Source organism: Apostichopus japonicus, chromosome 11, assembly GCF_037975245.1.
Source record: "Apostichopus japonicus isolate 1M-3 chromosome 11, ASM3797524v1, whole genome shotgun sequence".
NCBI classification, from domain to species: Eukaryota; Metazoa; Echinodermata; class Holothuroidea; order Aspidochirotida; family Stichopodidae; genus Apostichopus; species Apostichopus japonicus.
The window spans coordinates 13651786-13668359 of record NC_092571.1 but is presented as its reverse complement, the minus strand read 5'-3'; the positions used below and the strand labels follow the sequence as shown (position 1 = coordinate 13668359).

The following is a 16574-nucleotide window of genomic DNA, read 5'->3' as shown; positions in this document are numbered from 1 at the left end:
CATTAAACTATGTTGATTATAACCAAAACCTTAAGTCCCTTGTCACACACAGGAGTGAAGAAAGGTAATTGAATAAGCCAAAGGACACAACCCAGTGATCCAGTCAGGATCTGAATATGTAATCCTTATAGTTTCTTACTTACTGTTTCAATTTGTATCATCTGAAATGACGTAACATAGTAATGATTTATTAGGAATGAATCATAGTCATGAACGAAATTTCCACTTTTTAACCACGTCATATTTACCGGTTGTTTCGGCTATTATTATTATTATTATTAAATAGCCATCAAACTAGTTCTAATGTGTTTTGGTGGTTGGATGGGAGGCAGGTATGAGGTAATTTCCCGCCCTCCAATTCTCTAGCACAGGATGCACTCCACATTGTTGTTGGATCATTCGACCGAAAAATTGAATTGTTGAAAATAAGTTAGGCAATCAATGGACGGTTTTTGGTCTCACATATATGATAATATTATTTTAACTATCTTGTAAAACTTGAAAATACACATGAAATATTGTCTCTAAACTAGTATAATAAACGGCTAAAACCACCTGCGTTGCCTACTTATTGCCTACTATGTACGATTGTAATAAAAAAGGACATTGTTTGCGAAAACTATGAGGGTGTCACAGTTTGACTGCTTACAAATATCTTATTTTGAGTATTAATTGGTAGTAGTAAAGTTGTTGAAATATAAAAAGCTTGCTTCGAATGATTCTCCATTTTAGCCCCAAAGACATGTTTTCTGTCTTTTATAGATATGTGTAACAATTCATTCAGTGGTGAATCTGGTTAAGTTAGATAGTATTTATGTAAAATGCACTAGACACAGAAAATCCAGAAATACATGTTTGACTTGCATGTATAGAATAAAATCATCCGAGCTATTTGAACTGCTTTATATCCATTAAGATAACCAGTTAAAGGTTATGATATCACTACATATATCAGCAGACTTACTTATCTCGAAAGTATAAGTTCAGGTGAATTCCATTGTGACATGCCTATCAAAATAATTTGTCATCCTGATCACTTTCATTTTGAATCAGCACATATATTATTCAAATGGAAAAAAAAACACATGTGAGCATGTACGGGTGGTTCTTAATAACGACTCCTTGCTTTGATTAATAAACAGCGCTCCTCGCTTTACAGACAGAATGCGTTAAGTGTTGCAGTTACGACATTCAACATAACTACTGTGAATAATTGTTACATTACTGTAATCTATCGATATGGGATTTTTACCTGTTTTACCTTGTTTTCTCATTTGTCTAATAATGTTGTCATTTTCCAAAGATATTGATTGTGATTATCATTGTCAAGATGGACCAACAGTAAAATCAACAGACTGTTACGTGGTTGTTGGCTGTGACTTATCATTTCCAAGTATTTCATTATCATATGAATATAGATATATATTTAGATTAGATTTGAACTTCACCGAGCTGGCTACCGATGATGCTGTTCCTCGAGCTCCCTTTCTTTACTCTGGAATTTTCTGGTATTATGAAGATCATAATTATGATCGTTATCTTTTCAAAGCAGAAAACCTCTATTGTAACTATAGGCATTACTGCTATAACTTTTATTTCTCAATCCTAAACATCCAACTAGACGATGCTGGAACTTATCAAGTTGACCTTAAGTCTACAAACAGCGACTCAACCGCCGGCCCGAATGTAATGCAACACACTTACCGTCTATTTGGTAAGCTCTATCTAGCATTTATCTGCTCATACCCTGTTATGTTTGACTTAAAGCCATCTAGAGTTAAACGTTGAAACATCTAGCAAAACGTTACTGTAGAGAGTTAAATATGAAATCACTTTACATATTCGTTCACAGGGATGCTATCATGTGTCTTTCCGTTTCTGAAGTGAATTTTAATGTATTTCCACATTATAGAACTACAATTATACGGATGGTTATTAAGCAAGGTGGGTTAAAAGACGTTCCAAACGGCGACTGGTATTCAGTTCTTGACAAAGCGTTGCCATATTCTTTGAAAACGAACTGAGTTCAAAGCCGGCATGGACTCTCGTTATCGAGGTGTGCAAAGTTGATATAAATAACTTGATAACGGCACAATGAACAATGCGATTAATTAAATTCCATAAATTAATCAATATGTTAGGGTCGTCTAGGGACTCCAAAAAATAAAACGGAAGGTAAATCATGGAGTTACTATTTGTGAGTGCGTTTTACTTATCTTACTGCCTTATGAGTCCACTATCCTGTTATATTTAAACTGTGATAAAGTAATACTAAAAATAATTCAATAATGATCGAGAACTATAGTGATATGAATTCTCGTGGATAAGCAATATAAACAAAATAAAAACTGTTATTACGTTTTTTGGTTAATAGGAGGAGATCAAGGTGGAGTGATCACGAATTCATCTTTGTTATTTATTATTTTAATGCGAGGGCGTCATCAGTCTCAGGTGCAGTCAGTCTGTTTTGTGTCACATTAAAATTGTGAAAATAATGTCTATATGCCTTGGCTCTGTCAGTGCTTTATTTGAAGTCCAACGTTGTATTCCCGTCATGTGTTTTTCTTTGTCTAATTCAGTACGAGTATAGTTCTGTAATGACATTCGTTACATACTAAAACTCCATTTGAGGTTACTGGAGGGTACTGTTTCAAAAGCCACGTATAAGAATGAAATCGATAGCAATAACACGAAACAAGGACAACGAACCCTTCACACACACAGACACATATATAAAAACACATATTTATTTCATTAAATAACAATGTTATATTAAAAGCATTACTTTATAGCTAATATAACTGCTCAAGTAAAATATACAATAATGTTTAAACTGAAACACACTCTTGCATGTTTTAATGTCCGAAATATAATTCCAGTTGTGCGCAGTTTAAGGCAAATTAACGCATGCGCATTGAAACAAACATCACTTCATATCTATTATATGGGTTGTCAAATGGATGTAGCTGCAAAGTTACGCACGTCTGCGACGTTGGACAACTTCAAAAGGCGTTAGTTATTAAAACATGGATGGTTTCATTGTTTCAAAGTTCTTGCATCTCCTTGTATTATATGCTTGTAACGTAATCGGTTGCAACTATCACTGCACAGAAGGAAAAACAGTAAATTCAAAGGAATGCTACGCTATGCTAGGCTGTGACTTCTCGTTCCCGGATATTGCTGTTAATAGAGATCATATAAAATTATCTATAAATGAAATATATGTAAATTTATATGGTTTACGAGTAGTGATGAACTTTACCGGACGTACTAATGGAGGCGTTCCCTCTAAAGGGGCTTACTCCTACAACGGTATACAAATAAGATTGAATCAGACAGTCAATCGATATTTATTTCAAGAAAAAGTAGACTATATCGAGGAAGAGCGGTCCAACTACCGGCCTAAAATTACTAAGGTTGATTTTTCTTTCGCCATCTTAAACCTTCAACGAGAGGATGCTGGTACTTATCATCTGTCATTGACTGATGCTGACTCCCCGTATACTCTTTACTCTCATCACACCTATCATCTCTTTACAGTATACCAGCCTTCTACACCTCTTGTTTGCCAAGGCCCCTCCTCATCCCCATCTGGCTCCTACCACGTAACTATATCCTGTTCAATAACAAACGGGTTTCCACCGATAAATCTGGAAATGCTTGAGCCCGAAGGTTGTGATTTTCAGAAACATTACACGGATGAAAACGGTATTCAAGAGCTTTCTGTTGGCATTACGTCTTGTGATCAGAACTCAACTGTTGGATGCATCGCTATACAGGAAACGATGGCGTCCCTTTCTACACCGCAGTATTCGGACAGATGTGAATTTAATATCTCTAAAAGTAATCCAGGTGAGACTTTTGTCATTTATTTTATTAACCGTGTACGCAAATGCTTTGAAAGAAAAATCCGGCTGTATATTCATCATTTTTAAAGTCATCGTCTAGCATTTAAAAAACCTTCCACCTCAGAAAATGCTTCAGATTAAGAACAATTTCCGAATACTAAATCGCACCAAAACAAGCAACGTACTTTTCTAACTGCTAGTTCCCTGTTAATGTTAAAGTACACAATTTTAATCCAATATGAGTTTTAGCTCTTTCAAAGTGTTTCCTTGCACTCGCTGCTCCGAAGTCAGTGGGCTGGTGGGTATGGTCGAGGGATTTCTTTTCCCTGACCCCAAGCTCCATCATGCAGGCACCTCCTGGCATACCTGCCTTTGCCTTGTTCATATTTGTGAACTTTCAACGCTATCGTACAAACCCACAAGTACTTTAGTACAGTGATACAGTTAAGCCTTGCTGTGTTTATAAATAGTCTTTTTATGTATTTTGAGGAACGGATAACTGCATGTAGTGGCGAATATAACTACATTAGAACATATGCTAGGTATATTACATGGAAGACGGCACCATTGCATGATTCACATAGGCTTTTGGCAAAAGAGCCAATGAATAGTTAGCAAGTATTGATGTAACGAGGGCAGTACCTATCGTCTTTAATGCATTGTGTAGTGACTTAGTTGAAGCAACCTATTCTTGTAAGAAAATTGGACTGTTGTTATTTCAGTGGGTTTTGGTGTGTATCGAATCTGTGAAGATATAGGGTGAGTTCATGGCATATTTAAATAATGGAACGAGCGACATTATCTTTCCTACGTTTACTATCTTCAGTTCACATCCATATTTTACGAGAACCTGTAATACATTGTCAGTTAGTAAGTTATCTAGTAATATTAACTTTAATCAGTATTATGATCTCCCAGCACTCACCATTTTAAATTTAACCACGTACAATTTCTGTAAAGCAACGTGTGATAGTCAAGTTAAAACCCACTATCCTTGTTCAGAGGGTATTGTATTCAGGTTGTACGACTTCAGACTCTTTAAAAGGTGACCGGACAACGCCCCCTGGACAATTACCCCAGACAACTCCCCCTGGAAGAATACCCCCCGGACAATTCCCACACCAGAAAACTCCCCCTGGACAATTCCCAGCCCGGTCGACTCCCAACCGGACCCCACCGGACTTACCCAGGACAATTACCCGCTCGGACAATTTCCATCAGGAATCCCCCCCCCCTTTGGACAATATTGGCCCACACATAATAGTCAATCGGGAGCACCCAATTGGGACGAACTGTGCGTGCGTACTATATTATGTTATATAAGCATAACCAACAGGCCCAACTCAACTGAGAAAAAAGTAACAGCGAAGTTAAATTTCTTAAATTTGTGAAAAAATAGATTTGTCGCGCTTGGAGCGCACTGGCTGCATTGATGCTGTGAGAATTTTTTACTCCTTCCACATGCATGTTAGCTAGATAACCTTAACATATTCTGCGTACTTAGCGCGCACAATAGCTGCATTTGTTTCCGGGTAGACTTTCCTTTGACTCTTTTTTATTCCTTACCAGAGGCAAAGGAATTTCTGTCACGCATGTGTGTGTGTGTCTGTGGCGCCGGCTTGTAATCACGATAACTGAACGATGCAAAATCCGATCAGTCTCATACTTGGTTGGTAGGTTACCAATAGTGCGTAGATGGTGCCTTTTGTTTGTGGTGCCAATGGCATCAATATTCATGAGTAGGCGGGGCTTCGAACAATTTCTTTAAATGCTTCAGTGGGGACACAACAACAATATGAAAAATGGAATCTTCTGTTGCAGTTAGTTCTAGGTTCACCCTCATTTTTACTGGACTAACAGCCTAAACCCCGCCTACATCGGCTATCAATCAATCGTCGAGATTTCCGAGGAAGGGGATCGTCCCGGGGGGATTTGTCCGGGAACCCTTTAAATTATGTTCCTTGTCAGTAATTCAATCTAGAAATATTAATGTTATAAGTATTAACCACATCTGTTTTCTGTAAAGCTAAATTCGATAGACAAATTAAAACCCATTATTCTTGTTCAATAAGTGGGGAGTGAAGAAAACATTTAAGATTAGTTGAATTATTTTGTTCGCTCCAATTCCCAAACACGTGCTTTTACTGCTCACTATGCTCACCGTTCTGTTTTCGCATTGTATCACCCACCCCTTACGCCTATTCTCACCATTTGTAGTAGAAATTACAAACTTTAACAGAGTAAAACACCATCATTTTCATGGAAGTTTATCTTGAGCTGATGGAAATTGATACTATGTTCATGATTGTGCAATTATATTTGCAGAGGACGTCAGTGTAAAAGTCAAATGTAATGGAAATAATCTGCTGTCATGTATGATAAGAACCCGGATGTTCAAGAAATTGTGGCAAATGTTTGTAAGTAAGATGCCATCCTTGTTGGAATCTGTCATAGTTACTACAACTACCAACCACTTCACATCAAGCAACCTTCATGTTAACGAAAGAGGCTCGGACGAATACGTTGTTCTTCCAAATTTATAGTCGACACAGCGCTATCAACAAAGAAAGGAAATTTATATAATTTCATTGAAAAAACTGTTTGATATATTTTATTTTACTATTTTAGTATCAGAGATCTTAGACGCGTGGCTATAGTGATAATACATGTTGTGAATGCTTCCGAGCTTGCGCACGAACCTTAATCGCTTGAAGAATACCCACTGTCTACTATTGGTTTCGTAAGGAGACTAAACTGCAGAGCTAATCAACGATGGTTATAACGTACAGCGTAAAGATTGTAAAGATAAGAACTCTTTAAAAATGGAGATTTTACATTTTTCTGATTTGTTCTTCTTCATGTTGCAGTTAATGTCTTTTTCCGAGTGTACCGATTGTGATTTCAATGTTCAAGATCAACTACCAACTCGACAGACTGTTGTTCTGTTGTAGGGTGTGACTTTGTCTTTCGAGATTTTTCATTTTCATATAAATATATAATTATGTTTTGATTAGAGTTGAACTTCACTGAGATGGCCCACACCGGAGAAACATCCACCCGTACTTTTGCCTACACTGGGCTGTTCTGGTCGGATGATAATCACACAGTCAATCGTTATTTATTTCAAATAGAATACTCACACGGAGATTATCCATCGTACTTTCATGATTTTGATTTTTCAATCCTAAACCACCAACCAGAAGATGCTGGAACCTACCATGTGTCATTGCTCGATGATTACTATAACATACTTCTCGTTCGACATACCGTCTGTTCACCATTTATCATTCTCCTTCACCTCTCCTCTGTGAAAGGAAAAATCTTTTTCTACATCCGAATAATGACTATAAATTTGAACTGACATTTTCCATTCCAGACGCATATCCAGTTGTAGACTTGCACGTTATTGAACCAAATGACTGTAGTTTTAAGAAGCATTATTCACGTGAAGGTAAAGATAATGTGTTAAAGATTTATATTACCTCGTGTAGTGGTAATTCAACAGTGGGCTGTTTTGCTACCCAGGGACACTTGGGCTTCATGTCCATCACAGGTTTCCCTGATAGTTGTGCTTGGGAAGTTCCAAAGACATATCCTGGTAAGCCATACCGTTATCTGATATCTGCAACCAGCGTTCTAGGTCACCGGTGTCTTACCATTTTCATATCTCGTCTGATTTAAGTGGCAAAACACATACTTTGTATGAACAGGGAGGAGTTGGCTGGATAAAATACCGGAAATATTGGCCAAGTAAATTGTTGTAACCGAACGGAACAAAAGAATGCAGTTAGCAATCATAAAACGCTTAGTACTCCGTAAAGCAACTTTGTGAGATGATATTGATTTATGTTTTATCATACCAAATTTCATTGATATTTCCAGTTCTTTCTTAATTTATGGAGAAAAACAAAGAAATTTCGTGGGATACTGATAATTTTGGTATCATATTTTGAATAATTTCTCCGTCGGTAGGGCTAGTAGTTTTTAAATTTACGGCACACACTATCACTTTAAACGAATAAAAAAAAACTTAGAAAAAAGCAGTCCATGCAGTTCATAACAAGGTCTGATTTGCCATTTTTTACTTTTTAATATACTTTTACCGATGGCGATAGCCATCAATGAACATGTCTACAAACAAGTACAAGTAGTTCGGATGTAACTATGGGTTTTTACATTTTAACGTCTTGTCTTGCCTTACAACATGTTCGTATTTCAATAATTGAACTCGTAACAAGATTATTAATACATTAAGTACAGTATTACTCCCTCAGTCTGTGCACATTTATTAAGGATAGCTTCTGTGTCTTCTAATCTTGTTTTTGTGGCATCTCAAAAATTCGATAAATATAATATAATTGATTTTATATATGTAAACAGGATATTCTATTATAGTATATTACTATAGTAATACTTTTGCTTAATGCTTTAGATGAAATATATTTAACTTAGTCATGCATTTGACGAGGCGTAGGTGTATGTCTACATTGTAACGTCACATTGTGGAAGCATTCGTGAATTATTCATAGCTGATAAAAATTAAGGTAGAATGCTCACGGAGTCATGTTAAGTATCCTATTGCATGCGAGAGCATCACCAGTTTTCTTTACATTCTTTACATTAAGTCCTTGTATTTTATGATACGAGTGCACCACTTAAATATTATGATTTAACGTAATATTGCTATACTTCATTTCTAGCCCCCATTATGTCGGCAATTTTTAATTGGCAATGTCATTTCTTGTATAATAAAGGTGAAGAAGGAAATTTTCTCTATCTATAAACATTTACTTAAGTTTATGAGGATTACTCGTGCTACTTTCCTTGAGTTACAAAGGCTAATTTCACTTACTCCATCTTCAACCTTCAACGAGACGATGTTTGTACTTTATCGTCTATCATTGACTGATGATAACTCCCGTATACTCACTCATTACATTTACATATATCAATTCTTTACAGTCTATCAGCCTCCTACAACTCTGGTTTGTGAAGGCCCCTCCTCATCTCCATCTACATCATACCACGTCGTCCTATCTTGTTCAATAACTGGCGGGTATCCACCGATAAATCTGGAAGTAATCAAACCCGAGGGCTGTGATTATCAGAAATATTACACAGATAATAACGGAACTAAAGAGCTTTCAGTGTACGTTACTTCTTGTGATAAGAACTCAATTGTTGGATGCATCGCTACTCATGAACCGTTGGAGTCCCTTTCTACATCACAGTACGATGACAGATGTGAATTTAAAATCTCTAGAACCGATCAAGGTTAGTCATCACTCTTATGATATTTGTATATTATGAAGCTTGTAAGAACATTGCTGGCAGACAATATCTTAACCCACTTTCCAAATACTAAAGAGAACAATACAAACAAAATAGTTTATGAAACATACTAAAGTATAAAGCTGTAATAAATATTTGTTACTCGTGTTTTCATTTCTCCAGTTTCTCTGACCTTAGGTATTGTTGGATAGACGAAGAGGTCCCGTTCCTGAGTCACCACATTTGTGAAACTCATTCAAGATGCAACCTTACTTTGTTGTACATATTATTTGCAATCGTTCAACTAAACGTACAGAAACACGTACAACGTATATATATTAAATACTGTTAAGGTTTAGGGGAACAAAAGCTAAACAAATTATTGGTATTCCAATGTTACAAATTGCATAATCTGGAGAATTTTTTTTTTCAGTGTGGTTTCATTGCGTACCCCAAAATTGTAATGAAAGACGGCATCCTAGGATTCATAGTTGGATTTAAAATATAAGACTGTATAGAAGCTTGATGGTAATTCTCATGACGTGAAATGAAAAACGTGGTTGTGACCTAACAGTTCCTGTGAGGAGGGGGGGGGGGCAAGACGTAATGATCTCATGTTTCAGTGGGGGGGGGTTGGGCGTTTTGTCTCTGCAGGTCGGCGGGCGCATGTTTTTTTGGCTCGCTAGACCTTAGTTTCGTTTGTCAGAATGATCTCATGGGTTTGTTGTGAATCCATGGCACTGTCATCTCAAGTACTATCACTGCAGCACATCTAACAGTTTCTTTAGCAATGCAGTATTAGGAAACTACATCTCATGTGACCTTATCATTATGTAACTACGCAACATGCTCTAATCTTGCCTGGAAGATCATCAAAGTTTTAGTCTACTATTTCGTTAATCTAGCTAACATAGGATCATCAGAAAATGAACAGACAGGGTTTAATTTTTATTTATCCTAACAAGTCATATTTTGTTTAATATTATTTTGACGTGATTTAGACAGACAGATCCATGGTTTTTGATGTTCTCAAAACAGAAATAACCTCATTTATTTTAGTTCCACTTATAACGAGAATCAATAAAAACCTCCATCTAGCTCACACAAGCTACCTTTTCCAATCGAAGGGAGTCAGGAAAATTTGGTGTAAATAATAATTAAGTTGTTTTAAAAAAGTGCGAGTACTATTTTAAAGAAATAAGATTTGGTATCTCATTTTCACTCGAAACACTTATTTCGGACGTTATGCGGACGTTTTATATGCTGATTTTTCATTCGTTTGAAGGTAGTAGGCAAATTTTACTATCTTATAGTTAACTATACATGAAAACTATAAAGTAAAATTATTGCTAGCCAGGGGCGTATCCAGGATTTTCCAATAGGGGGGGCGCCAGGCATGAATGATCGCCGTCCTGGGGGATGGGTCTAAGGGGAGGGTTGTACAATTTTTGCTTTCAAAGAAGGGCTGAAATGCAAAATGGTGTCATATGCATGGGCGGCGATCCGTACTTCCGAGTGGGGGGGGGGGGATATGACCTTGTTGACTATCTAAGCGTAGCGCCACCATGAGTTGGCGCGAAGCGTACAAGAAAATTTTGGGATTAACAAACCCTCTAGATGGCCGGAAACGGCACTTCCCGAGGTTTCCAAGCGGCATATACCCAACTTTAAAATAGGGATGTCATGTCCGAAATATCTCATAATCAGGATTCAAAATACTTTTTTTTTTAATTTCGGGTGTTATTTTGGGAAAATTGCCCCTGTCAATCTTGTTTCAGGCGCAACGTTAGAATGTTCGAGAGCTCTGTTATATTATTCGATGAAGAAAATGGCCTCATGCAGGCTATTATAGGCCTATACACATGCAATACACAATTACACATAGTCACATTCCTAGGTACCGATTGCTATGGCATCCAGGTGAAACGTGTATTAAGCATTACCCTGGTTACATGAGATTCTCAGCTGTTCGAGGGAACATGTACGTGTGTAGGCCTACTATAGGGCCTATATGAATACTATGAGGGTGCATATATGTACTATATCAATACCGTGGGCGCAATAATACATTTTGTTGTTATAGGGCCAATGAAGCCTACAGTAAACTATTTTTGCTTTATAAAGACGCTTTATTTGAAAAGATCGCACTGCGTTTATGGTAGGCGAGAAATGAAGCTAAAAAAGAGCCGTACATTAACGAAGATGCATAAATGTAGGCATGAAAATATTCTTATCCCTGGCATTTGGTGGGGAGGGGGGGATATGGTGCATTACATCCCCTCCACCCATTTTCATGGGGGATATATCCCCCCTCCACCCAGGATCGCCGCCCATGGCCATATGTGATCCATTTTTCGACCTTAATAAAAAGCAACATTTCCAGTAAATATGGACACAAAATGCACAATTTAGTATGGCTGGCATGTCATTTAGTGTTTATAGTGATAATACAAACACAATTACCATCTATGTTTCTAAAACTATTATGCCGCCGAACTTCGCCAGAACCTTTTTTGGCAAACAAAAAATAAAGCATACGGGAGCGGGGGGGGGGGGGGTTGAGCGATCACCGACATCTCACACAAAGGTCGTCATCATTTTTTTTTTTTTTTTTTTTTTGCTAAACTTTTTTTTTTTTTTTTTTGGTGACGGCCAATAGGGGGGGCGCGCGCCTGTTGCGCCCCCCCCTGGATACGCCCCTGCTAGCTATTTTTCCTATAACTAGTAAATTGTTCACGAAAGTAAGTTTAATGCTAATCGATCAATGAATGCAATCACCACATTAATATTCTTATTGAACACTATAAGGTCCAACAAAAATCCAAAGAAAGTTTTCAAAATTGTATTGTATCGTATCGATTAGAAGGTTTCATTTGTCAAAACTTCTAAAAGCATTTCAACAGAAGTTAATCCACTATACTTTTCTTAAAGAATCTTTATTAATGCCATTCGTGAGATAATGTAATTCCAACGTCTTGGAGCTTGTTATGCTTTGAATTGTTAAAGTAAAACCCGGAAGTGTACTTCTCTTTCATAATTTTTCTGTTTTTCCTACATACAGGCAAACAAGTTGAATGGTTTTTTTTTTATTCGAGGAGGAAATTACTTCATTCATTGATTGTTTCTTATTACTACAAGGTCAAACAATGATAAACAACGAAACAAAAACACGATGTTTTTATTTTCCGTTTATGATCAATTAAGTGATTGACAATTGTATCGGACAAACAGAGATTTTTCTTTGAAGGGGTTCTTTTAACACATTCCAGGTAGAACAGCAAACGAATTCACTTTTGTTATTTAACATTTCAACCCTCGGTGTGCCATTTATACCAAAATTCAATCATTTTTATGTATTTTATTTTCTTTAACCAGACATCGTCGGTTGTAGCTTTCATCGATTTGACGGACCGCATACAAACAAGTCAACATATTGCTATGTTATTTGCCGGTGCTTTTAAGTAATGCGCTAAGCGGAATCCGAAACGTCACTGATCAATGATCGGTCACCAGTAATCATGTCCGAAAAAGCCTTGTAACCTAGAATGTACAGATCACAATACATCGGTCGGATGACGATTCTGTGCGGACAGCTCGGTCAAACAGCTTGTTCTAATATGATCTTCTGAATATTAGAAGGCCGAGACAAATCCACAGAAAGCTATTGGTAATGCAATGCTTCAGTGATGCTAACAATAACACCACAACGAACGTAGTACGCCGAGTTCCCTAACATATTTGGAACCCAACGATGCACATATAAGCCACCCCAAAATCTGCAAAAATACGAATATGGCAGACCTTCATTTTCTACTGCTACGAACAGTTGCCTTAGTGGATAGTTTGCTGTTTGCTGGGCAAATAAACTACACCCAAATCCCCAGTGACGAAAGTCTGATATAAAACCACCCTTTTAAAAAGTTCTGTTTTACCAGACCAAATGAAGTAAAACATTTGACTATAAAGAGGACTCCAACCATTTTACGCGGGTTCTGTTACATAATTCCTCAACGGAATCACATGAAGCCGACCTCTTCAGAGAGGGCTTCCGACCTCATCAAACCAGGACACGATTTCAAAGAGACCGAGTCACTGTTCGTCTGTCGGAGGAGTTACGGGAAGCGAGTGACAGTAGGGTGATCTGCGGGGTTCGATAAGGGATCAGTATCAACAAGGGATACACAGGGGGCACCGGGACCTCCACCTTTTTACCCTGTCTAGAACCCTTTGTAACTGGAAGTAGAGCATATCCCATTGCCGGCTGCTCGTCGCGTTTCGCCTTTGCTACATACGACGAGGGGCAGGCGCGAAAAACATTGGGCAATTTTTAATTGGTGCAAAAACAAAAAATCAATTCGACGAAATCTTGTATCTAAGCCAAATTTCCAAATGTATAACATATTAAAAGTTAGTACATATGTATGTCATGTTAAAATTACACTAACATGCACCCGAGTGCGGTGAAGTTAATCGACTTACGTAGTTTGGTTGTTAATATTAATATATTTGTGCATTTTACTGTCATTTCTGCAGACACGAAGAACATAATGACGGTGGTGATGATCGTAATTGCCATAATACTCGTCCTCTCTGTGATAGCCATCGTATATGTCTACAGGTAAGCACAGTTATACGTTATACATCTACAGTAAAAAATAGTTCTACTATGATTGTAACTACATAAACGTTCATTCAAAGTATGCCTTGTGTATATGTATCACTAATTAACAGGAATAGATGATTAATGCTATTTTATGTATTTTGGCGTTCATTATCCAGAGTAATTTACTAGAAAACGGGACAACATAATTATTTCTCTGTTCTTAACGCACCTAAAAATCTATAATACGTTGTTTGGCTGTAGATATCACTTCCCCTTTACAAATATTTCGTTTTCATAAAAATATTATATAGTACTTAGATCAGTGTTGAAACTAATAGGGATGACTTACACCGGAGACAAATCTGATCGTTGTGTTGCGTACAATTGACTGATTTCTCGGAGATGTATCTTTGATTCAAAGATTATACGCTCAGGGAAGAATACTCACACAGTGATTATGATCATGTTTTCTTGTTTCTTTCAAACCTACACCTTCTAAACTACTTTAAAAGGAAAATGCACTTTTTTCTCGAGAATAATGATTGTACTTTTGTCAAGATGGATCAACTATGAGATCAATATCTTGTTATTCGCCTTTCTTTCTATTGTGTGGCCTGGTCTTTCTATATATGTTATATATAAATATTATATAGTACTTAGATTAGAGTTGAACATCACCGAGATATCACAGAGCGGCTACATATCTGTTCGTTCTTTTGTGTACAATGAAATGTTCCTTTCTTGTTGAAACTCATGGGAATGACTTACACCGGAGACAAATCTGATCGTAGTGTTGCGTACAATCAGCTGTTTTGGGATGTGAATCATAGATTCAAGCGTTATGCATTTCAAGTAGAATACTGCTAACGACATTTCCCTGATTTTTTTTTATATTTTTATTGTCAAGGAGGACCAACTATCAGATCAACAGTTTTTTCTTTGGTTGTAGTATATGAGTTTTGCTTTCCATATTAATATTTATAGTACGTAAATTATAATTAAACGAATTTAGGTAGTTCAATGCTAATCTTTTGACGGAACGGGCCATTGTTTAAAAAAAAGACTTGCGGCAACATCGTTAACGCACAGCCTAAATACAGTCGAATTTTATTGAGACGAAATCTTGCAACGTAATGATTTAACATTTTCTATATTATTCCGCGTCATTTTCCAAAGGGAACTTATTGTTATTTTTATAGTGAAGATAGATCAACTATCAGGTTAACCTGTTCTTATTCGAAGTTTTATGATTTGGCATTGCCTTCTCTAATATTTCTTCTTCATATAAATATCATAAAGATGTACTTACATTTGAGTGGAATGTCACCGAGGTGTGCACACCGGAGAAATATCTGTCCGTACTTTTGTGTACGATGGAAAAGTCTTTAAGCTATGAAAGGCATGGTAGTTAACGTACAACGTATAAAGCCATTTGGAGATTTTTGTAAACTGGAATAATCCAATATGGAGTCTTCCCGTCTTCCTGGTTTATTTTTCGAAATGTTCCTGATAACGTTTTACGAAGGCACTGAATGGATTTTCTTGTCAAGATGAATGATGAATGTTATGGGATGATGTGACTTTCTCTTTCCATATATTTCACTGTCATTAAGTACTTTGATTAGAGCTGAACAATACGCTGACGTATCTGCCCGAAAATTTACTGATGAATCATGGATTCAATAGTAAGTGATACCAAGCAGAGTAATAAAACTTGGACTTGTCCTTCGTATCTGCAGGATTTGGGGTTTACAATCTTAAACATTTAACTATAACAATTGCAGAATATGTCTGCGGGAACGTTAACGCACAGCTTAAAAACAGTTGGATATATGTTGAACTGAAATATTTATATATCGTTGATTTTAAGTTAAGTTAAGTTAAGGAAAAGTTCTATCATGGAAAGGCTTCAGTGTTGTTGCGGGATCTATTGGGGTCCACTAATAAACAATCATTTTAAGTGAATATTATAATATTGAGTACACATGGAACTGTCATCAATACGCCTATCTAGAATCAAAGTATATGAGATAAGTGGCTTGGATGTGACTATCACCTTGTGAACGTTGGTAATAGGATTTTCAAAACATACATTAGTGTTATAAAGTTAATCGTGTCTTGCCTTATAGCATTTCCATAGTTAAGGTCCCCGTAGACTATTATACCAGATGAAACATTACTAAAGGTAAACTAATACGTGTATGAAGTACCTTTGATCATCCAAAACAGCTGCGTAAGCTGAGAGTGAGAAACAGGCGTCAATCAAACCTCTGAATATTGTTCACATACTGATTTAAAATCATATGATAATACTTAATACTTATATAATCAGTAAAGTGGTATCAAATGATACGTATATGTTTGGATCTTGTTTTTACCGTTGGTTAGCCCAAACAGCTGTGTTAGCTAAAAGTGAGAAACAGGCGTTAATGAAGGTTCAGAATATCATTTTTACTGTTATTTGCCTTTGATTTAATTGAACTATGTGTGTATTGTAGACACCTCTGTGATGTAAAAGCGGTTCACAAGCAATAGTGTTATTTTTAATGGACTTTCGATTTGTTTGATGAAGAAATCAGGTGAAAGCATGTTAATGAACGTCAGCCTCATGTTCTCCACGAAAGCTTTTACTTTTACATTGAATATGAGAGAAAAATACAAAGACAATTATCGATCATTCAGTAACAGAGGGGAAAGTCAAGTTAAACTGCTTTAACGTTAATAGTATATTATTTCCTGGGTAAGTGAAAATATTAATGACACCTAATGTAATCATGTGTCATCTTCGTTAATCGATAACACCTATTTATGAGAGTTCATATGCTGATTTAAACAGTTTCTATTTATACGCA

General features: G+C 36.6%; 1 protein-coding gene across 1 annotated transcript in view; it reads left to right on the top strand.

Moving 5' to 3' along the window:
- Window positions 1–937: 937 nt before the first annotated feature.
- The window catches only part of LOC139975684 (uncharacterized), a 113097-nt gene continuing 97460 nt past the window's right edge, over window positions 938–16574 (top strand). The window contains exons 1-4 of the mRNA XM_071983794.1: window positions 938–1714; window positions 3541–3852; window positions 8811–9122; window positions 13653–13737. Coding sequence (XP_071839895.1) covers window positions 1240–1714; window positions 3541–3852; window positions 8811–9122; window positions 13653–13737 — 1184 coding nt within the window. The 5' untranslated portion in view covers window positions 938–1239. The remainder of the gene's footprint in view (window positions 1715–3540; window positions 3853–8810; window positions 9123–13652; window positions 13738–16574) is intronic.